Source organism: Anopheles arabiensis, chromosome X, assembly GCF_016920715.1.
Source record: "Anopheles arabiensis isolate DONGOLA chromosome X, AaraD3, whole genome shotgun sequence".
Taxonomy (NCBI): Eukaryota; Metazoa; Arthropoda; class Insecta; order Diptera; family Culicidae; genus Anopheles; species Anopheles arabiensis.
Window position 1 is genome coordinate 15330479 of NC_053519.1, and position 21008 is coordinate 15351486.

At 48.7% G+C, this 21008-nt stretch overlaps 4 protein-coding genes across 5 annotated transcripts; 3 read left to right on the top strand and 1 right to left on the bottom strand.

The window, feature by feature from the left end:
* The first annotated feature begins 1777 nt into the window (after positions 1–1777).
* Positions 1778–3878, top strand: LOC120906760 (solute carrier family 52, riboflavin transporter, member 3-A). The gene is made up of 2 exons (XM_040318697.1): positions 1778–3372; positions 3453–3878. The coding sequence occupies exons 1-2, from the start codon at positions 2236–2238 to the stop codon at positions 3645–3647; spliced, it is 1332 nt and encodes a 443-aa protein (XP_040174631.1). The 5' UTR covers positions 1778–2235; the 3' UTR covers positions 3648–3878.
* LOC120906761 (serine protease 48-like) lies at positions 3879–6759 on the bottom strand. The gene is made up of 3 exons (XM_040318698.1): positions 6249–6759; positions 4961–5904; positions 3879–4759 (listed from the first exon to the last, which is right to left on the bottom strand). The coding sequence occupies exons 1-3, from the start codon at positions 6295–6297 to the stop codon at positions 4664–4666; spliced, it is 1089 nt and encodes a 362-aa protein (XP_040174632.1). The 5' UTR covers positions 6298–6759; the 3' UTR covers positions 3879–4663.
* Positions 6760–6833: 74 nt separating this feature from the next.
* Positions 6834–8560, top strand: LOC120906762. The gene is made up of 3 exons (XM_040318700.1): positions 6834–7530; positions 7617–7723; positions 8104–8560. The coding sequence occupies exons 1-3, from the start codon at positions 7389–7391 to the stop codon at positions 8320–8322; spliced, it is 468 nt and encodes a 155-aa protein (XP_040174634.1). The 5' UTR covers positions 6834–7388; the 3' UTR covers positions 8323–8560.
* Positions 8561–10741: 2181 nt separating this feature from the next.
* LOC120906759 (NADP-dependent malic enzyme) lies at positions 10742–19337 on the top strand. 2 transcript variants are annotated; one of them, XM_040318695.1, is made up of 3 exons: positions 10742–11018; positions 13475–13880; positions 16913–19337. In XM_040318695.1, the coding sequence occupies exons 1-3, from the start codon at positions 10978–10980 to the stop codon at positions 18524–18526; spliced, it is 2061 nt and encodes a 686-aa protein (XP_040174629.1). In that variant the 5' UTR covers positions 10742–10977; the 3' UTR covers positions 18527–19337. The 2 variants fall into 2 exon arrangements, with proteins under 2 accessions (XP_040174629.1, XP_040174630.1); XM_040318696.1 differs by having other exon boundaries at positions 13478–13880.
* Positions 19338–21008: the final 1671 nt, after the last annotated feature.

Here is a 21008-nt window from a genome sequence, read left to right on the forward strand (position 1 = left end):
TAGTGTAACTAGATTCTTAGAAGTTTAGGCAGTATTTGATTTATATGTGATTCTACGCCTATTTCTTACTAATTCTTCTTCTTCCTATTTTTCATTTTGTTCTCGGTGTTACATCCTACATAATCAATCCCGCTCTCATACACACCTATTACACATTCATGTACCACGTTTGCGATTAGATTAAATCTTTACAAATCTTTAAACCTTTATCTTTAGTTTCTTGGTTGATTTTCAAATTTTGCCTTGGATTTATTGGGTTAAAACACCCAATAAATTGGCAGCCAGTCTCGTCGAATCATAACTGTTCGATTATCTATAATGACATACACTGAACCATTCTTCAATTTCGTCGATTATCAGATCAATATCGAAGAATAAGATAGTCCTTCCGTTAAAAAAGGAATAGATGAGGTAAATACAGAAAAGATATTCGGATTATGTTGTTTTGAAGTTGAGACAAAATGACATTTAAGAGGAGCTATACGTGTGTAACTATCAGTTCGTTTTAACATTATCTTTTAGATGCTAATTCTTTCGGGAAATTAGTGTTTACCTTTCATGTCTTCAGAAGTTTACTTTAGGTATCAAATAGGGGTTCCTACAACATTCTAACAACTTCTGTTGAACGCTTGAAGCAGTCCAGTAAAACGCGTTTGACGTCTATTCAAATATTTAGCACAAAAACCAACAGTCTAAAAGCTCTAACCTTTCTGGAAGCTGCGCTCCAGAGATTGAACGAGCTTTAACGAATAATCAGCGGACCAGTGCATACTTACGGCGCAGCGCGAGAAAGCTTAGCCGTAAATGAGCGTTTCAATATTTGAATGTTTCACTCGGGGATACCAGCACTAGTGTAGTAACTGGTGTTGTTTATAGTAAGCCTTCCACAGTTAACAACACAACACGAAGTTACACCTAGAGAGGGCTTGCCGTGGTAATGTCTACCAATGGTTTAGCAAAGCCAAGTTCCGTACCCAATCAGGCGTGAAATATTAAGAGTTCTGATTACACCGCCGCGTCACCGAAGGCCATTAAGCGGACTATACGCTCTACACGGAGGGCGTTTGCTAATTGTACAGCGTGTCCAAGCGGGCTGGGAGGTCCCCTCCTTGCCACTCTGCCGAGGACAGCCGAGGCTTTAGGTGAAAGCTTTTAATATCCCAACAGCACCACTTGACGATTGTGAGGCATCCGCTAGCGACGCCCATATCTCGATATCTTCATCCCCGTGCTATTGCTCGCTATCGGGATTGTAGCTGGGGCCGTGCATGCAGCAGACGGATGACGGGGGCTCTTTACTATCTCTCGCTTTCTCGGCCCGGCCGTCAGCGCCGTGATTCGCTCCACCTTCGCCCGCAGTCCAGCACGCGGTGCTCCGAAAGTCCCGTTCCCATGCTACATTGTGGCGTGAATTGACATTGGACCATTGCTGTGCGGTGGTTTATCTGCCACAATATGTACTCCCTTCGCTTGATAAGATATTACGTGTACGGCAGCAATATCAAAACAATACCGCCATACCAGCAGCGAAGATCCGTGGTGCAATACGGTGCTCAGCGCGTCATCGCCAGCGTGAATCTCGCTCCAAGAACGCTCTCCCTTTTCGGAAGAGCTCCTGACGCGCGCCTCATCAGCTGCTCGAGTGCTGCTTCCCAGTGGTTTCAGATGCGATGATCCTTCGGCTCGCGCGAGCGGCCAGAGCTAAGCGCGAATTGGAGGCGCGCAACATATTAGCAGAAAACACATAAAAACTCGGCCTGGTCGGGCGGCGTCGCTCTCGCGCGTCGCGAACTCCCCGGGCGCGGCGATAAGAATCGCATTGATCGAGCAATTAGTCAGTCATCCGTCGGTACTGGTGCGGTGCGGATACACACAGACCGGTGCGAACGGTGCTACCGAACGGTTGCGTCCTTGGAAGTCGTCTTCAAACACATACAAACAGTCGCCCTCAAACAAACCCCGAAAACCAGTATTTCTTCAAAAAGCCCCACCTGACGTGGCATTGCTTCGGTTGAGCGCGTCTTGTAGATGGCGTCCAGTGGAAGTGGGAAAGTTTGAATTTCGAATAGACGCTACTACGCCTCAGCCACCCTCGCTTACTTTGCGGGTTTGCGCCATATCAGACCTCCCGTAGACAAAGTGTAGCCCGCCAACAAAGAGTGTGTGTGTGTGTGTTTGTTTGTAGGCGTCCGCATCTCAGCTGAATCAACGACTATCAACGCGTCTGCCCCAACCATGAGAAAGAAGCTGTACCTGCTGTGCGGTCTGAACAGCGAGCGGAAGCTGATCGTGGACCTGCTCGCGATACTGTTCGGCATCGGGTCCTGGCTCGGCATCAACTCGGTGTACGTGCAGCTGCCGCTGCTGGTCGGTAACGCGCCGGAAGGCTGGAACCTGCCCTCCTACCTGGTGGTCATCATCCAGCTCGGCAACATCGGTCCAATCCTGTACACGGCCGCGCTGCGCATCAAGTCCTTCCGAGACTCCTACCTGATCGTTGCGCTGCTCGTACTCGGGTCGTGCGCCGCCATGACGACCGCGTTCGTCTACGACCAGACGGTGCACGTGTTTGGTGCGGAACGGTCCGTACCGCTGTTCATTACGGTGTTCGGCCTGTCGCTGGTCGGCTGCACCAGCTCGGTCCTGTTCATGCCGTACATGGGCCGGTTTAAAGGCATCTATCTCATCACCTACCTGATCGGGGAAGGGTTCAGCGGGTTCGTGCCGAGCATTGTCGCGCTGATCCAGGGTGTCGGCGGCAATGGGGAGTGTATCGTGGTCAATGGGACCGATCCGAACGAGCCGCCACAGTACACGAGCTACACGCCGCCGCCTCGCTTCGGCACGCGCCCGTACTTTATCGTGTCGTCCGTCATACTGGCCATCAGCATGGTGGCGTTTGTGCTGCTGGACCGGCTGGCCGTCTGTCGGCGCGAGTATGCGGCCGTTTCGATCGGCAATGGGAACAACTACGCGTACGAGCCAAGCACACCGAACGATGAGGAGACACGGTCGGCGGCAGGCGATGCTGCGGCCACCACCAAGGAGAAGGCTTCACTGGACCGTACCAACTACCTGCTGATGATGGTGCTGATCAGCGTGATGTGCCTGTTCGGCAACGGGTTCTTCCCGAGCATCCAGTCGTACTCGTGCTTACCGTACGGCAACGTTGCCTACCATCTGACGGTGACGCTCAGCAGCATGGCCAACCCGGCCGCCTGCTTTTTGGCGTTCTTCGTCCAGCGCAACTCGATCCGGTCGATCGTTGCCCTGTCGGTCGTGTTCGTGCCGTTTGCGGCGTACGCACTGACCACCGCCATGACTAGCCCGGATCCGCCACTGATGCACAACGTGCTCGGTGACATCTTGGTGGTAAGTATGGGACGGCAGGGGAGCCTGCAGTTGTTGTGACATCTAGCAGATACTAACCAATTTCTGCTCTTCACTCTCAGGTTGCCTGCTGGACGCTGCTGGTCGGTCTGGTGAGCTACATCCGTCTGGCCATCACGACGCTGCTGCGCTGCGAAGGTGGCCAAACGCTCGTCTGGGTCGGTGTCGCGTCCCAGCTCGGTTCCCTCGTCGGCTCGATCCTGTCCTTCACGCTGGTCAACTTTACCGACACCTTCCAGCAGTACTACCCTTGCTGAAATCATTCCGTTCGCTTTGTAGCAGCTAACAATCGATTTTTGGGGGGACCGCATCTGCAAGCAATATTTATAAACACTGCTCTAATTCTTAAGTACTGACTCTGCGGCCGGAGCGCGTTCGGAGCGCCTAAGCCAAAATTGCCTTTAAAAGTAAGCATTGTTTTCTTTCGTGATATTATACTGAGCTGAAAAGTTGAGATACAATAAATGCTTTCAAACTATAAAAACCTATTTGTGTGGACTTGCATTCTTGTTTATTGATTAAAGCCATTGGCAAGATGTCTCACATTTTCCTATAGAAGAATATAATCTCTTGTAAGTAATCTTCATCTGCCACAAGAACATAAAAAAAACATGGGAATTGGCGTGTGCGATAAGCAGTTTTTAATTTGACAGTTTAAAATTGCCATCGCCTGATAAGGTTCCAATCGGGCCTTGGAATTCCAGGAAAAAATGCAAACCATTAAACAAACGAAAAAAAGCTTTCTCTCCAACATAAGCAAACGCGTGCGAATTATCCATTGATTGGCCCCTCTGGCCAGTAGACCAGTAGTGAACCGGCGGGGAACATGCGCTTTATTGCTTTGCTTATCATGCCCGCGACCGAATGGGAGAGGTCGTGGCATTTAACCTAAAAAGACAAGATCACCATCGTGCGACGAAAAGATGGTTGATAGTCGATCGGAATTCATTTTGTTGTTCGAGAACAAATTGATTATTCAATTCAAAAAAAAGGCGAATAAAAAACAAAAGCCATCTCTTGGGAGCGTTCTGGAACGCGTACTTGATTGATGTCGCCGTGGCTGGGAGATGTACGTGATGGTGCTATTTATACATTGCAGAGATTTGAGGATCTGGCTTCTTTCAGATGCAGGTGATGTAATAAGTTGATTTGAGGGTTTGTCCCGAGAAGATTCTGATTGAGCCATTGGTCCCTGATGTCTGTGCTACCTCGCCGACACTGCAGTACCTTACCGAATATACCGTAATCAGTGAACGCGACGATAACGCACCGCCTATTCGCCGATAGCCTTGATCACTGCCGATATCCATTTGCGCAGGCCGCCAACTCGCACATATATGCTGGGGATGTCCAGGCCCTCGACGGTTGTCTGAAAAAGATCATTCAAAAGAGCAGCAAATCATTTTCTGTTTCTATTAATACTATTGGAATGGACTGTTCGTATGCCCAAAAACTTTAATGACTTCGCGAGACATGATCTTATATTCCCGTATTCAGTGGGAGTGTGTGGTTAAATAGGAGGTCAATTGCAGTGCTCTATCGTGTGCTGATAAGGGCCCGCGATACCTACCTCGGTTTGCAGGTAGGAGCGCAGTCCGAGCACGTGATACCGACCCCGTACGGTGGCAACGGCAGGACCGCCGAGCGAGCCAGTGCAGTTATCTTCCGCCGACTCCCGCGCACAGAAGCTCTTGACCGGCAGTCGGGCACCATGCGGCCGCAGCAGCTGGTTGCAGGCGTCGCCACTGATCAGCTCGAGCGGCTGCAGCTTGCTCCGGCTGACTCGGCTACCATGACGGCCCGTCGCCGTCGACACCACCTGGCTGCGCTGGCAGACGTGCGACGAAATCTTGAAGCTCTCCAGCCGGTAGTCCTCCCGCGGTACGCAGATCGGGCGAACCGAGTCGGTCAGCTGCTGGACGCCCCCGTTCGCCAGCCGGATTAGCGCAATGTCCTTGCTTTCGTGCAGGAACACCGTCTCGATTTCGTACCGCTGGGTACCGTTCGCTCTCTGGCTCGAGTTGCCCGCGTGCGTGCTGTGGCGGCGGGTTGGGACGTCGCCCAGCCGAACGCTCGTCACAACCCAGGTCGGATGCGAGTTGTGCACGCTCGACACGGTCGTCAGGACGTGCTGGCGATCGATCAGGACGCCCTTGCTGAGGGTACGCTTGCGCGGACTGCCCTGCTGGGGGCCGGCGTGCTCCAGCACCGCTACCCAGGGGAAACCATCGGCACCGGGCGGTAGGTCGCCACACTCCGGTTCCTGCTCCAGCGACTCGGGCACGGCCTCGGTCGTCGGCTGATCGGCACGCTGGTTTGATTGTGGCGTCGTATAAGAGGAAGCTGTGGTATGGGGACGCAGCAACAACCGTACATCGCTGTCATCGAAGGCCGGTATGAGCCGCTCGTTCTGCTGCATCGTGCGTGGATTGAAGCGACTGCGGAAAAAGACGGGAAAGTTGATCGGGACCGTAAGGTTGTTATCGGGCGTCGTGTCGGTGCCGGTGGTGCTGGCTAGAATGAAGCAGTTTCGTAGCGTGAAAACACAAAACTGTTAGTCAACTGGAGGGAGTGGAGGAGCACACAACATTGTTACGCGGATAGTGAGTTGGTAAACACACACACTGCGGATCTTGTAATTACAACTACGCCACCAATGATGCTAGAGCAAAATAAAAATGTAGAAGTAATACAACGAACCATAGCGCCTTCCATCGACCTTCAAACTAATTTGTGTTTATACATTTCTCCGCACTACAATGTTAAAGGAAACACTCTCTCACACACACAAACAGATACGCAATAGCGCGCACACACACAAACAAGCGTTTTTGCCCCTTTTCCCGATCGTTACTAACCTATCGAAATGGCACAGCACACCAGCAGTACCTTCATTGGTGCCTTCATCGTCACCGCCGATTCTTGGTCTTTGTTGACGTCGTTCGTCGTATGTGGCGTAGCCGGTACTGGTGGTAAAAGGGCCCCAGCCCGGGTTAGAAAACACGGTCTGTTGATAATGCCAACTTTCCCTCTCCCCCCCCCCCGCCTCCCAAAGGAGGGTGGGAAGGGGCCAATGCTTGATTAGATTCCTCTGCCCCTAACGCCTATCGTACAGGCCTACTGCGCTTATTGGTGGGTAGTATTGAAGTGTGGATCCCGATCGATCGCTAACATCCAGCGCGACCTACAAAACTTACTGTGTAACAGGTCAATTTCCCTTCTTTTTTTACTATCTTTCAATGTATCTCTCTCTCTCTTCTATGTATCTCTCTTTCGTTCTTTCTTGCTCTCTTTCGTTTTCTTCTTAGTATCATCCTTGACATCTGTGACACTAAGCACAGATTGGTTGATAGTATAGTGGGGAGCCCTTCCTTAATGCACTCAATTTCATTTGCAGGAATTGTGGAATACTTACGAATAGGAATGGAATACTTATCAATAGGGAGGCTCCAAAAATGATACTTCTACATGAATTCCAACTCCAGAGCATAGCGGTGGAGCTATGTCTCCTGCTTTTTCATAGCTTTCATTGAGAGTAGTTTGGAAATTCTAGTGGAACTCCAGAACTGTATCTGAAGGTTCAAAGTCGAGCGTTTTACTGCCAGCCGAAAACTCTTGGACAAGCGTATAGTAACGCTCTAGATGCTTAACGGCACTGTAAACTATTGCGATCACCCGCGTGCCATGAGGGCTCCGGGCAGTGCCTGAACTCTACCCGAGCTTCGGGCACGGGATGTACAGCACATGCACCTGTCAGTGTCCACACAGCATCACGAAATACCGCCCGCCTGCCGGTTGACCTCGAAGATGCCCGGCTGCCTGATAATGCCCGGCTGCGTCCGCTCGAGAGCTAATCCGTATTGCTTTGTTGTAGTTAGTGTCATAACATAACGAGTATCGGTGGAACGATCATCACCATCATCCGACTAGACATAATCCTACTTCTTTTTTGTTGTGTGTGTGTGTTTTTTTTCAACGTTCCTATTCCACTGTTGAACATGCCGCTGCAAGATGCCCAAAAGTGGCTGACAGTGGTGCTGACAGTTTCGATTGTGACCGTGGCTGCTCTGCCGGCGACACCGACAACCACACCGGAACCGGAAACGGATCCCAGCCTGCAGTACGCAGGCACCGAACGAGGTATGGTTGGGCGTAAGGATGGACCTTGCCCCCCATTAAGCCATCAAGCCCCTAGATGATTCATACGCGTTTCCTCATCCCTCTAGCGGTTGGTGCGGTGCGTAAATGCTCGGAAACGTCAACGCTGCTGTACGTGGAGACGGTAGTCGTGCTGAAGGACGACCTGACGAGCCTGATCAATGGAACAATAGAGGTGCGTTGTGTGGCCGAGCGAGCACAATCATCCCGTACCGTGGCCATGTTGGCAAACCGGGGCTCGGGGCAGTGGCAGGTTCACTCCATTAAGTCGTGATGTCACGGTGGAAGTGACGAAGGCATTTGTTTTTTCAAGGGTTCGCGCTCCAGTTTTTGCGCCCCTTTGTCCTTTGTGCATGCAAGCGTGCTAATGAGGCTTTTGCTCGTCTTGGGCATTAGCTAACCGAAAATTAGATATTCCCTTTTGCAGCACACAACTAGCACCTTTGCATGCCCTTTTGTTTACCATTCCCAGAACGAGCGGGCCACACTTGAACGGAACTCGATTAATTGCGCGTATACGCGTGCCTGGTTTTGTTTGTTTCGCGTCTCATATAGATTTCGATTGGCAAACCCGTCACGATCGAATGTGTGCGTATCGTGGCCAAAACGGAACATGATCGATCGGCGCTGCAGGGGTACCGGTTCGTCAGCCCGACGGTAATCGAAGTGAGCGTTGCCGAACTTCCGCCGTCACAGTCAACGGCGCTCGAGTACGCGGTGTACGTTTACGGGTCAGTCGGCCGAAAAAAGAAAACATCTGGTTTACCCCGCTAAGCATTTGTGGCTATTTCAAACTTGCAAGAGCCTTAGAATACTGAGCAAATTATATATTTTTTAAATTTGTTTCTGAGTCTAGAACATTATTGTTTTAATTTGTTGCTATTAAACATTATATTTAACCCTAGACACACGCTACATTGCGTTAAGGGATACATATAATTAAATGCATTTTGTCGTGCCAGTTTACTGCGGCCTTTGTAAAATAAAAATAAAAACTGTGCTTGTTTATTGACGCATGTTGTTTGATGTTCTCGTATTGTTAACATTCATTCAGTAGCTACAGGAATCTTATTGAGGTTGCTAAGTATATAAATGATGGACGCTATACTAAAGCCTTTGGAAATGGAAATCAAAACAAAACACAAACGAGAAAATAATAATGATACAAGAAATATGGCCGTATCTAACCGTTCTTCCCTTTATAAATAAAAAATACTAAGAAGATGTTTAATTTTCTATCCAAGAGAAATTTTCTATGTTTCATTTTCTATCCAACAGGTGTACTTTGTGAAATTGTATGTACACGTTGTATCTACACAGAAAAAATATCACTTATTTTAATTATAACGGTTCCCTATTAGTATATTTTACTGAAATTCTGCACTATTGTCATTTTTTCACTGATTTTCAGTGAAACAATTTACTCAATGCCTTTCAGTATGACATATTCTATTAAAAATTAAAAAAAATCTGGTGAATAATCAGTCGTTTATCTGAATATAAGTAAAATAAATTACAGAAATCCATTTTGTCAAAACAATCAACAATCAAATGCCAATCTACAAAAAAATACGATGTCCACTTGTTTGTGGTATTCAACACATATAATTTGGTATCAAAATAGCATTAATTTAAACGAGATCGTTTCTAGAAGCATGCATTTTTTGTTTTAAAAAAACAAAGACACATAGAAAACAAACAACTTCTTATCATTTTACATCTCTACTCTCAACCACACCTATCTTCTGAACTGCACCCATTCTAGAACGGTTGACATCTTGTGGTAAAAACCGAACCCAACCCCGCCAAACAGTTCTCATCCGACTTAAAAACAACAAACCAAAACCACAATATATCACTTATCCATTCCTTATCTCGATGCTTCAAGCTGCGAACAGCTGCAACGACGACCACGACCAACGAAAGGGAAACTCCCGCCCTCCCAAAGTTGCTTGTGCAACTTTTTTTTTTAACACGCACGAGGTGTGCGAATCGACGGCGGTGCCCAGCCGTGACTTTGACCGCGACTCGCAGCCCCAGTTTTCCCAGCCCACCTTATGTAGCGTTCGTCGTTTCCGTGGTGGCCGGCCGGGAGGGATGGGCGCCGGCAGTATGAGCCCGTCAACAAATTATGATTCAACCGGTACCATAGCGGAGGGAGAAAGTAAACCAGCAAACAAGCAAGGCAAGCTCTAAGTCAGCCTTTTCATCAGCAGGTTTCCTGTAACCATTTTGCAACCGTATTATGAAATATCGTGCGCATCTTGCGCGCAATTCGGAGTGTCGGTGCGTGAAATAAATCGCACTGTACTGTGAATTCATTTGTAGATTTGTTTGTTACGTGTTTTTTTCTGTTGCAATGAACAATAAATCAGCAATCAGGGATGCATCTTAAAGCCGATGACAATATGATGAAAGCGCTTGCAAGCAGTCTTGGGAAAGAAAGTATTGCAGCAATTGCATCAGCTCCGTTTTAATAAGTCCGTTTTTTGTGCAGGACGTCAGTGTTTCTTTCAAAATTAATTAATATGCTTGTAATCATTTAAGTGCTATTAATATTGCCATAGGTGCTGCCATCGCGTTGCTTTGTCGGCTTCAAACACTTGAACGTTGCCGATAGAAGCCTAGCAGGCAGCGCAATTTCATGCACAAGGAGTAGTTTTCCGCCCGACTAGGGTACAAAGGTGCAAAATTCCGTTGGACAACGTTGTGTTTCTTTTTTTTTTTTTTTGTTCCAAAACATTCACACGCCCTTACGTAAGCCGCAGAAAGACGAGTACGAAAGCAAACACGGGCGGAACAGAGGGGGCCGGATAGAAGTCGTTCGGTCACCGGCGGTCAAGAAAGGTGAATAACGAGCTGGTTCGATCTTAGTTCAAGCGTAAGGGGCAACAGCAGGCAAGCAACAAAAAAAAGCACACACACGCTCAGATCGACTCCACATGCTACCTATCCCGATCACTAACGCCGTACATGATGTTTGATGATGATGATGATCGGTCGGTCGGTCGGTCGGTCGGTCGATCAGTCGGCACCTCACACCGGGCGCCCAAGACTCACACACACCTCACGGGGTACTACGGGGAAATGTTTTCAACTTTCCTTATCATCTCACCACCACCCTACGGAGGAGGGGCTGATCTGCTAATAATCAGCTGATTTTAAGTATCGTTGCGAATAAATTAGGTCCGAATGCGGGCATTCTGGCACAGTGCAGTGCTACCGCTGGTCGGGTAAAGATTTCACCAAGATAGTTGGGCAAAAGGGAGGTGCGCGAGTGTGTCTCCGGTGCAACTTCTGTGACTGCGTCTGTGTGTATACTCGTCTGTGATACTCTGTAGAGTGTGTGTGTGTGTGTGTGTGTGTGTGTGTTTGTTCACATTCAGATCAGAATTCCATTTCCTTCCCACATCCGAGGCAGGCCGGGACATGGCAACAACCGTCTTCAACGGCTACCCAATCATGCAAAGGTACGTCCAGGCAGCGTGTTCGCGAGTAAGCGAAAGGGACCCGGTCTGCGTGAAATTTGGCAAATTAGACATTGCTTCGGTTGGAAGTTTTGGCAGAGGGCTTTCAGCTTGAGTGCTGCCGGCGACGAAAAGCGAACTGCGAAAAACGTGACCAAAGACAGGAAAGCAACTGCAACCAGGCGCGCGCTTGCTTGGTTACATCGCGCACCGAATTCACTAGACCCCCGCTCTCACTCGGTGCTGCTCAAAGTTAATGGAGAACGGCCGAAAAGCGTGGCCAACAAAATTGCACAACGCACAAAGCACCAGAAACCCTTCCGGGCACTGTACAGTAAATGAAGAATGGAGAAAATGAGAGAGGGGTAGGCGAAAACGAAAAAATAAACAGAGATAAAGCTAGAGAATGAGCAGGATAGCGCGATCGGACGATCGTACGATGCGAGATGAATCGAGGGATCTCGATTGTGGTGCGATTTGAATGGGAAGTATAACACAATTGGCACGGCACGGGGTTTTCGAACTCTGTCGTACGCATTGAGGATTGCTGGTGCGATTTTTCCATCAAGGTATTAACGGATCGTCTGCAGGCTGGTTGTCGCCCACCCGTATCGCCATCGGTTGAAAGTTGAAATTTAAAGTGCTCCCATGCGTTTGACGTCCGCCCCTTCCGTTGTTTACAAATCCACAGCCGTCCATTTGGCACACTCTGATTTTATATCTGATTCGAATAGGGCAGGGTTGAGCGTGGGGTGCTTGGGGGAGAGCGAAAATTGCGTAAGCCGTTCGACAAAAGGCAACTGTCGAGTGTGCTTGCAAAGCGGAAAGCCAAACAAGCTCAACAAGAACGTACCCGTCTTTTCGCACACTACCAACCACCACCACCATCCTTCCACCCACTTGGCGCCCTTTATTTGGGCGTGTGTGTTCACAGCTGGGTTTGTCACCACACACACACACACATCCGAGGGAAAAAACTGGCAGTATCAAAACGCAACGATAACGCGATGGGATGCGCGCGGTTTTCTTCCGACCAACATCTGACTGACGGACTGCCAGTCTAAAGTGACGAGTCACGGTTTCCATCCATAACCAACGCGCGGGTTTGTGTGGGCAGTGCAGGGTTAAGGGTATGAAGCGGTGGTTAGAAACCGCACGTAAAAAACACACACAGTATGCCCCTTTCGAGTGTGTTTGCGCGCACCTAACGCGTGGTTTTGGCTTCGATCATCTGATGCCGGACTTGATTGTGTGCGTCTCGTTGCGTCTCGCCAGTGTGTTGGGGCCGACCGTACTATCGGCCGATAATAACTACGTGAACGGCACCACACAAATGCAAACGCTGCTTTCAGGGTGTTATCCACCGTGCTCAGTGGGGATTTAGGAAAAAAAAGTATTAGAATTTTTTATATCATATTATACATCACAGAATATCTCACCTACAAGGTCGGCTACCGTCTATGCATGTAAACTTGTATATAACCGTACCAATTTATACATTCAGATCAAATTATCGTCATTTAGTATATCTTCTATAGGAAAAATATAGTATATCTAATATAGGAAAAAAATAACGAATATTAAGACATGTATACAAAACATCAGTCTGACGTTCCAAACATTAGGGTATAAGGGTTGATTTTTTGTGTGATAATTTTCATTCTAATGATCTTTTCTTTTGAAACGTTCAGCAACGCTAGTCATTTCTGTCTAGAATTCTGAATGTGTCTTTGTCAGCCTGCCCAGACGTAATTATGTTAAACCCTTTTAGTAAGGCGATAGTTCAGGCGACAATTGAACCCGTCCGTCGTTACTCAGGCCCTTTGAAGCATTCAAATTATCACATATACTATCATATTAGCAATTCAAATACAGTCAAAAACCACGATAAACATTTAGTTAAGGTGTTTAAATAACTTTTATACGAATACAAAAACACAAGCAGGCTCCACTGGGGAACGTAGTAAGCGACAAAAAGAAAATATGTAATATATCTCTCTATTTCCTCGAAAAACGTGATAGAAATGAGCCTTAAAAACGTGGCTCATAAAAAGTAATAGATTTTATCATTTCATGCATATAAAGCATATTTTTCTGTTACAAATTATCGAGTTGCTATTCCCTCTTGCTTCCTTTTTTTGGTGTTTTATTTACATTAGCGTTATAACGACTTCGATCATGTTTTCTGTTTTGCCTATCTACCTCCTTGGCGAAGTTTTAAAAATAGATGTAGTACGTTTGTGAGCGCCATTCTATTAATAGTTGCATCATCATCCCTTCCCTTTTGAGCTATGCTTGCCATCCTACTTGTAAAAATATGTAAATTATTTTATTATAAAAAAAACTGAACTTGCAAATCAAATTTTGCTTTTCATTCCCAATTCCTAAATTTTGCATTATTCGCTACAATATTGTGGTTTTTTTTTTGTTCCTCCAATTCCTTTCCTAACGCCTCGCAGTAGATGTCAGCCTGAGATGGATAGCAGCAGCAACGCGACGAAGCAGTCGGCGGCGAAGGAAAAACCGAGCGCACCGTCACGGCACCGCGTAGTAGGTAATGAGCTGCAGAGCGTGAAACAGCAACCGTCCCAGCGACAGCAGGAGCCTTCCCGTGTGCCGGACCGCGCCGAAGCAAACCAAGTGCCGACACACTACTCGCAACCAGGAGCCATCGGTGACAGACGCAGCCGGACCGCAGACAGGACCGCACCAACCAACAGCAGCAGCAGCAGCAGCAGCAACATCAGCATGAGCACGCCATCGTTCAACCGTGACCGTCTTGGGCAGTGGGCCGCCGAATCCGACGGCGAAATCGCGGGTTCAATCGCTGGCTTCGATCGACTCCGCAATGGAAAGTTCAATAAGGTACGTACGTTTAGCGGTGTGTGTGTGTGTCTTTCGAGGGGGGGTTGTGCTCTGTTGTGGCCCTTGTGCGACTGCGCGCGCCGCGTATCATTCGTCCAATTTTGTTTTGTTTGCTAGTGTAGTGTATAGTGTACATGTGTGTGTGTCTGTTTGTGCCGGATTGTGTGCCAAAGAGTGGCGCTCCTCCGGCCAGCCGAGAATGTCCCTTTTGCGTTAAACCCTTCGCCCTTTCGCCCGCGTTGCATCTGTCGCGAAATCGCTCTGTCATCGTGCCGAAGGGGGACTTTTTTCGTTGGTTGTTGTGCTTTGCCATTTCCATTGATTTGTGGAAGGCCCTTTTTATTGCCATCCTACAGGTGCATGGGATAGGAAACTGCACTGGAAAGCTGCCCCTGCACATGAGCACCAGAGCAACCTTTCTCATTGAGTATCCCTTTCTGGCCCTGATGCATGTGCAAAGCTCCCTCCAAAGAGGGGCAAATCCAACACCTGTCCCTCCGTGCACAGGACACACTGCCGCGCCTTTCGGTGTGACCTTTCCGCAGCACCTAAAGGTCATAACAATGATACACACACTCACACGATCGCTCGAGATTGTTGGATTGTTTTATCCGCTGCCCACCCGTCGCCCTCCCAAATAGCATGTGCACGAATTGCGTGAAACAGCAACAAAAAGAAAGAAACGAGGGGCAATAAAACTGCCGTCTGTATTGGCGATATTTCCATCTTGACCTCCAAGTCACCCGCCATTCGGCCAGGGTAGGTCGTGCACACGCACGGCGTGTCTGGGCCGTCTCCCACTCTAGAACGAATTACAGCGCCCCGCCAAGAACCGAAACGTCCTTTATTTGTCCGATCGCGTACGCTACCGCCAGCGCTGAGCGACCGATGCCGTGGTTCGGTGGTAAGCTCCTGCCATGCGTGTCACCGCTAGTCACCTTTCTAGCCCTTCTCCAGGAGGGGCGCCCAAGGCGGGACGGAAGCTGCGGCTGACGCAAATTGCTGGAAAGATTCCTTCAGATATCTGCAATCTTCAACAGAAGCGGGGCGGTCAGTCTAGCAAACAGACAGAGCAAAAAGAACGCTTGCATTACACTTTACCCATCGATCGTGGTTGGATGTTTAGATAGTAACAACAACAACAAAAAACCTTCAAACCCATCACCGAGCGGAGTTTGGCTCGAGGAAAGATAGAGAGAGAGAGAGATAAAAAAACCCGCACGCTTTTTTCCACAGCAAACGGGCATTAGATATGGTGCCCGCGTAATGTCCGCACTGATGACGAAATGACTCATTCGCGCTCCGAGTTGCCAATCGCGTCAGACGCGTGAATCATAGACAAATCTAATGCCCTCCCCCCCATTCACATCACCCTTCGTTTCCGCTGGCGCAAGGCTGGCTGAACAGCTGATCCTACGCTGATGGTGTGTTTCCACATCACGTGCATCTCTCGCGGCTGTGCCTGTGTGCTCGCGGAATGCGCCGTGGTACGCCACCGATGGGCGGCAGCAGTCGCGCAATGCACACGGTTTTTTTTTGGTATTTTACAGGGCGAAAGTGGTGCCCCCGCTATTAGTTTGCGTCGGCTGTGGACACACTCCGACTATGTCAGCGTGACGGTGCGAATTTCTGAAGGAACCTTCTGTGGCGATTTGGATTTGGAAAATGGAGGAAATTCACCACACGCAGCCAAACTAATAACTGTGCAATCTTTTTTTTTTCCTTGTTAAGAATGGCATGCGAATAGAGGAAGATGGCTTGTGTTTTTTGCCATTATGTCAAAGATTTATGACTGCTGCGTAGTGGGTCGTTTTGCTAGACTGCTACACTGCCGTGTTCTCACGCTGCTTTGTTTTATCTAATCGATAATGTTCATCCTGTGTGTGATAGTGCCATAAAGATGATTTAGACATGGCCATGAGAGCTCTTTTATCGCGCGCCTCCATTATGGTGCGATGCGTCGCAAACCATACCGTCATAGCTCATAATCAACATCTCCAATGGACAACCTATTCATTTTGAGAGATATGTCACTATATGGCCAATACCAATTCCATCAAAACTGCATCATCTTCCTGTTTGTATTTTTGCTTCTTCAAAATAACCTTGGTCTTGATATTGACTCGACAGACGCTTGAAACTTTGAATGATTTTTGAGGATAGTTCGTTTACTGGTTTGTGAAGTTGGTAAACTCTCCATGGCTTGTTTCTTGCTGGGAGATGCGTCACAGAGCTTTTGGTCCTACTGGGAAACTCTAAATATCCAGGAAATACCAATTTCCGATCGCATCGATGAGTAATTTTAGCTCTTTTTAGGGCCTAGGGTTTTTGTGGTTCCCACAATTCCCAACCTAACCTTGCCACTCGATGTCTTCTAGATTGGAAAGTCCATACGCTTCTCATTCTTAGTATTGCCTTTGATCTGTCACATCTACCGACAAAGATACAAAATATTGTGATGTAATGTGTTTCTGATTTTGTTTGGAAGATGTGTTCAAACCCCTGGGGCCATACTGGTTACCTTCCACATGTCTCTCCAGCTGTTACAGATCAGTAATTGGAACTCAGTTTTGGACCTATTCTAATGTCGGTGCAACTTAGCTTTGTACCTCAATGTCTTCTAGAGCAGAAAGTCTGTAAGCTTCTTATTGTTAGTCTTAACCTTGATCTGTTGTTGGTTGTGATTTAGTGTTTTTTTGTGATCTTGTTTGGAAGAAGTGTTGTAACTCCTCTGAACCTTCGACGACCCACTCCAGCTGGTACAGATGAGTAATTGGAGCTCAGTTTTGTCTCCTCAATCTACGAAAATCAGGCCAATTGAGGGCTTCAAACAAAAGGCAGGCTTAAACACGTGACGACTAAGACTAGAAAGACACGATTGCCCCCGTTATACCCATAAAAACACACATAGTAATTGCAACAGCAGAGCTTTGTGCACGGTTCCGGTGAACGGGCTGACCTCGGGTTTCGGCGCTCTGTATTAATCCTTTCCCTTTTGGTTCTTCCTCCCCTCCCCATCACTCCACCTGCAGGGTCTGTCCTTCAGCATCGAGGAGCGGCAGGTGCTGGGCATCCACGGGCTGATGCCGGCGATCGTCCGCACGGAGGAGGAGCAGGTGCAGCACTGTCTGGAGCTGCTGAAGCACTACACCGACCCGCTGAACAAGTACATCTACCTGATGGGGCTGCTGGATCGGAACGAGCGGCTGTTCTACCGCGTGCTTGCCTCGAACATCGGCGAGATGATGCCGCTGGTCTACACACCGACGGTCGGGCTGGCCTGCCAGAAGTACAGCCTGGTCTACCAGCAGCCGAAGGGCATGTACATCACGATCAACGACAAGGGCCACGTGTACGAGGTGCTGAAGAACTGGCCGGAAAGTGACGTGCGGGCGATCGTGGTGACGGACGGCGAGCGCATCCTCGGGCTGGGCGATCTCGGCGCGAACGGCATGGGCATCCCGGTCGGCAAGCTCGCGCTGTACACGGCCCTGGCCGGCATCAAGCCGAGCCAGTGCCTGCCGGTGACGCTGGACGTCGGCACCAACACGCAGTCGATCCTGGACGATCCGCTGTACGTGGGGCTGCGGCATCGGCGCGTGACCGGCCCGTCCTACGACGAGTTCGTGCAGGAGTTTATGGAGGCGGCGGTGCGCCGGTTCGGCCGCAACTGTCTGATCCAGTTCGAGGACTTTGCCAACTCGAACGCGTTCCGGTTTCTCGACCAGTACCGCCACGACTACTGCACGTTCAACGACGACATCCAGGGCACCGCGTCGGTTGCGGTCGCCGGGCTGCTCGCCTCGCTGCGCATCACCCGCACCAAGCTGGCGGATAACCGCGTGCTGTTCCAGGGGGCGGGCGAGGCCGCCCTCGGCATCGCCCAGCTGTGCGTGATGGCGATGAAGCGGGACGGGCTGACGGAGGAGGAGGCCCGCCAGCGCATCTGGCTCGTCGACAGCAAGGGGCTGATCGTGAAGGACCGGCCGACCGGCGGCATCAGCGGCCACAAGCATCTGTTTGCGCACGAGCACGCCCCGGTCGGCACGCTGCTGGAGGCGGTGCGGGAGCTGAAGCCGACGATACTGATCGGGGCGGCCGCCATTGCCGGCGCATTTACGCCCGAGGTGCTGCGCACGATGGCCGCGAACAACGAGCGGCCGGTCATCTTCGCCCTGTCCAACCCGACCAGCAAGGCGGAGTGTACGGCGGAGCAGGCGTACGAGCATACGGACGGGCGGGCCGTGTTCGCCTCCGGCTCGCCGTTCGCCCCGGTCACGCTCGGCGACCACACGTTCTACCCGGGCCAGGGCAACAACTCGTACATCTTTCCGGGCGTCGCGCTCGGCGTGCTGTGTGCCGGCGCGTCCACCATCCCGGAGGAGATCTTCCTGCTCTCCGCCCAGCGGCTCGCCGAGATCGTGACGGACGACGACCTGGAGCGGGGCAGTCTGTACCCGCCGCTGGAAAACATCAAGGACTGCTCGATCAAGATCGCGACCCACATCATGGAGTACGCGTACGCGGAGGGGCTGGCCTGCACGCAACCGGAGCCGGACGACAAGGAGGCGTTCGTGCGCGCCCAGATGTACGACGCGAGCTACAAGCCCGCCGTCCCGTCCGTGTACGCCTGGCCGAAGCTGTAAGAAGGAATGGGGCGAAAGGAGAGAAGGGTACAGAGAGAGAGAGAGAGAGCTCACCGAGTTTCCAATTCTGTGTTTTGGTTACTACTGTTTTGGCGCGTTGTTGTTTTTGATTTTTGTTTTATTTTTTAATTAATTCTCGCGGTGTTAGATCGGTGTTTTTTTTTTTTTTGTTTGTTGTGTGGGATGCAATACCCCCCTTTATCCCCTTTCCCGGCTTTCCTTTCAGTTTAAATTTGTCCGTTACACACGTTACGTAGTGTTATTGTTTTGAAACTTTTTTTTATATAATTTCCCTTTTTCTTGTTTAATATGCTTTTCTCTCCTCCGTCTCCCGTACATTGTGCTTCGAGGATTTGTGTATAACACATCGCTTGTGAGCGTGAAGCATCGAACAAAGAAAAAAACAAACATCCACACACACAAACACGCAAAAGAAACACCGTTAACTCAACAAAATAAATTAAGCACCTATTTGATTGTGGTGGTAGGAGATTAGGCTAGAACTTTTCACATCTATTTCATGGTTCCCTCCCCTTAGAAGGAAAATCTCACGTTGGACAAACAAACCCACACACCCACACCCACCCCAAACCCGCTTGTTGTTATAGTCGTCGCGTGTCCTGTGCGCAATACGCAAGCAATGCAATGGATCGCAGCAAACGGAATAGAAAATTCCACTAAATCATCCCCATGTGTCCTCCCCCAACCCCTTCCCAATTCCCAACCCACTCACACAACCTATGTCTCGTAAATGTTTATCAAAGTGAAAGTGATAATAAAAACGTGTAAATTATAAACGACTATAAACTTGTATATTGTCTAAGAATGTGTGTTTTTCCCCTTTTTGGTGTTGTTTTATCCACTCGAACTCTCTTGTTTCCTCTGTTTGTTGCTTTTTTGTTTGCCCTTTACGTTGTGTTTCCTGTTTTTTGTTGTTGTTGCAGCATGTGCTTGTACCCTTTATGTGCTCTTCTCTCCCTCCCTCTCTCTTCGACTTTAACTTTAACTGGACCACAACGACAACACCGAACGACACTTCGCTCGATCGATCGATACATCCGGTTACGGGCAGCGCGATGCCATTAATTATGTTTGCTCTATGCGCTTGAACTTGGCAACTTGGAGGTTGCGCCACGTGACCCGCACATTCCATGTGTCGATTAGTCGGCCCCCATAGCCCGTCCACCCCGCTCGCGGGCCGAATGGAAGAGAGTGACCTAGGTCAACTTCATTCCGATTGCTTTCAAATTGCGGATGCGGTGTCGCAGTACCGCTGAGGCCGCTTGGTATTGATTCTATATCGGTTGATGTTGGCGGGGAGAGAGGTGTTCACTGGAGTAAGCTGGGTGAGTTGACAAATGTTGAAACACCATCGTCCGGGCGTTTGCAGGACAAGCATAGAAAAGAATTAGTTTTGCTCTTTTTTTTTTTAGACGTACCGTTAAAAATTCAAACGGACGCCATCGCAGCGCCCGCTTGCGTTAGGGCCCTGTTCTATGAGCTTTAATTATTAAATAGTTAGCCAAGGTCGATGCAAATCGAATTTATTGATTGTGGCTTTTCGTTAGCGTTTGCAGTCGAAAGGGAAGGAACAACACGTTCAAAATTAAAACATGTTCAAAAAGTAATTAAACCGCTACGAATGAGCGGAATGAACAAAGGAGGTTTCTTTGCTTTTTTTTTGTAATCGTCTTACAGGGTTTTTCAGGTGTTCTCATAGAAGTGGGATACTTCCTTGATTCTTTCTTATGTGAAGTGAACTTCATATGACGGAAATTGGACTCTATGGCACCATTTTTGGTAATTCCTATTGGATTTGTCCGACAAGGGTGCTATAGAATCCAATTCCCATTACTTTAACTCCATTTCACGTTAGAAGGAGTCAATAAAGTGTCCCACAGCTATGAGAACTCCTGGAAAATCCTGTAAGCGTTGGATAGCCTCACGTTGTTCAGCGTTCATACACTTTTCTCAACATTTTCTGTTTCTGCTAGAATTCCCAAACACCTTCATCAGACAGTAACTTTCTCAGAAACGTTGCTATATTTTATTTCATAACCATTTTACAATTGTGAGAATTGACTGTTTTTTTTAAAAAGCTTGTGATCAAACTGTTGTTTTTCTTCTTCTTCTACTACTTCGTCTTCGTCCTGTCGCTTGCTTTCTCTGCTCTACCTCCGTGTAGTACAGTGTTTATCCGTGGCATTTTGTCCCGGATGGTAGAATGTCGCAAAATTGATCTAATTGTTTATATAATTCGGGATTTCAAAACTAACTTTTTTTTTGTTTGCTGTTTCGCTTAGATCGTTGTGTACGAGATTTTTTTCTTTTTTTTTGTTTGTCTTAAGAAGGGATAATATTGCTGCTAACATGCTGCTTTTCAAAGATGGGATATTTTGATGTGGTTGTATGTTGTTTTTTTTTTGCATTTGCTTGAATGACTCCATTCGGGGGATGTAGGTGGAGTGGGTGAGGCTGAGGG

Bases quoted from the DNA above. Each gene is read 5' to 3' on its own strand.
- LOC120906761 (XM_040318698.1), bottom strand. From the start codon at position 6,297: ATGAAGGCACCAATGAAGGTACTGCTGGTGTGCTGTGCCATTTCGATA. The intron at 5,905-6,248 runs GTTAGTAACGAT...GCTTCATTCTAG, and splicing joins GTGCTGTGCCATTTCGATAG to CCAGCACCACCGGCACCGAC. The intron at 4,760-4,960 runs GTAGGTATCGCG...GATCTTTTTCAG, and splicing joins GCTCCTACCTGCAAACCGAG to ACAACCGTCGAGGGCCTGGA.
- LOC120906762 (XM_040318700.1), top strand. From the start codon at position 7,389: ATGCCGCTGCAAGATGCCCAAAAGTGGCTGACAGTGGTGCTGACAGTT. The intron at 7,531-7,616 runs GTATGGTTGGGC...TCATCCCTCTAG, and splicing joins GTACGCAGGCACCGAACGAG to CGGTTGGTGCGGTGCGTAAA. The intron at 7,724-8,103 runs GTGCGTTGTGTG...CGTCTCATATAG, and splicing joins TGATCAATGGAACAATAGAG to ATTTCGATTGGCAAACCCGT.
- LOC120906759 (XM_040318695.1), top strand. From the start codon at position 10,978: ATGGCAACAACCGTCTTCAACGGCTACCCAATCATGCAAAG. The intron at 11,019-13,474 runs GTACGTCCAGGC...AACGCCTCGCAG, and splicing joins GGCTACCCAATCATGCAAAG to TAGATGTCAGCCTGAGATGG. The intron at 13,881-16,912 runs GTACGTACGTTT...CTCCACCTGCAG, and splicing joins GCAATGGAAAGTTCAATAAG to GGTCTGTCCTTCAGCATCGA.
- LOC120906760 (XM_040318697.1), top strand. From the start codon at position 2,236: ATGAGAAAGAAGCTGTACCTGCTGTGCGGTCTGAACAGCGAGCGGAAG. The intron at 3,373-3,452 runs GTAAGTATGGGA...CTTCACTCTCAG, and splicing joins TGCTCGGTGACATCTTGGTG to GTTGCCTGCTGGACGCTGCT.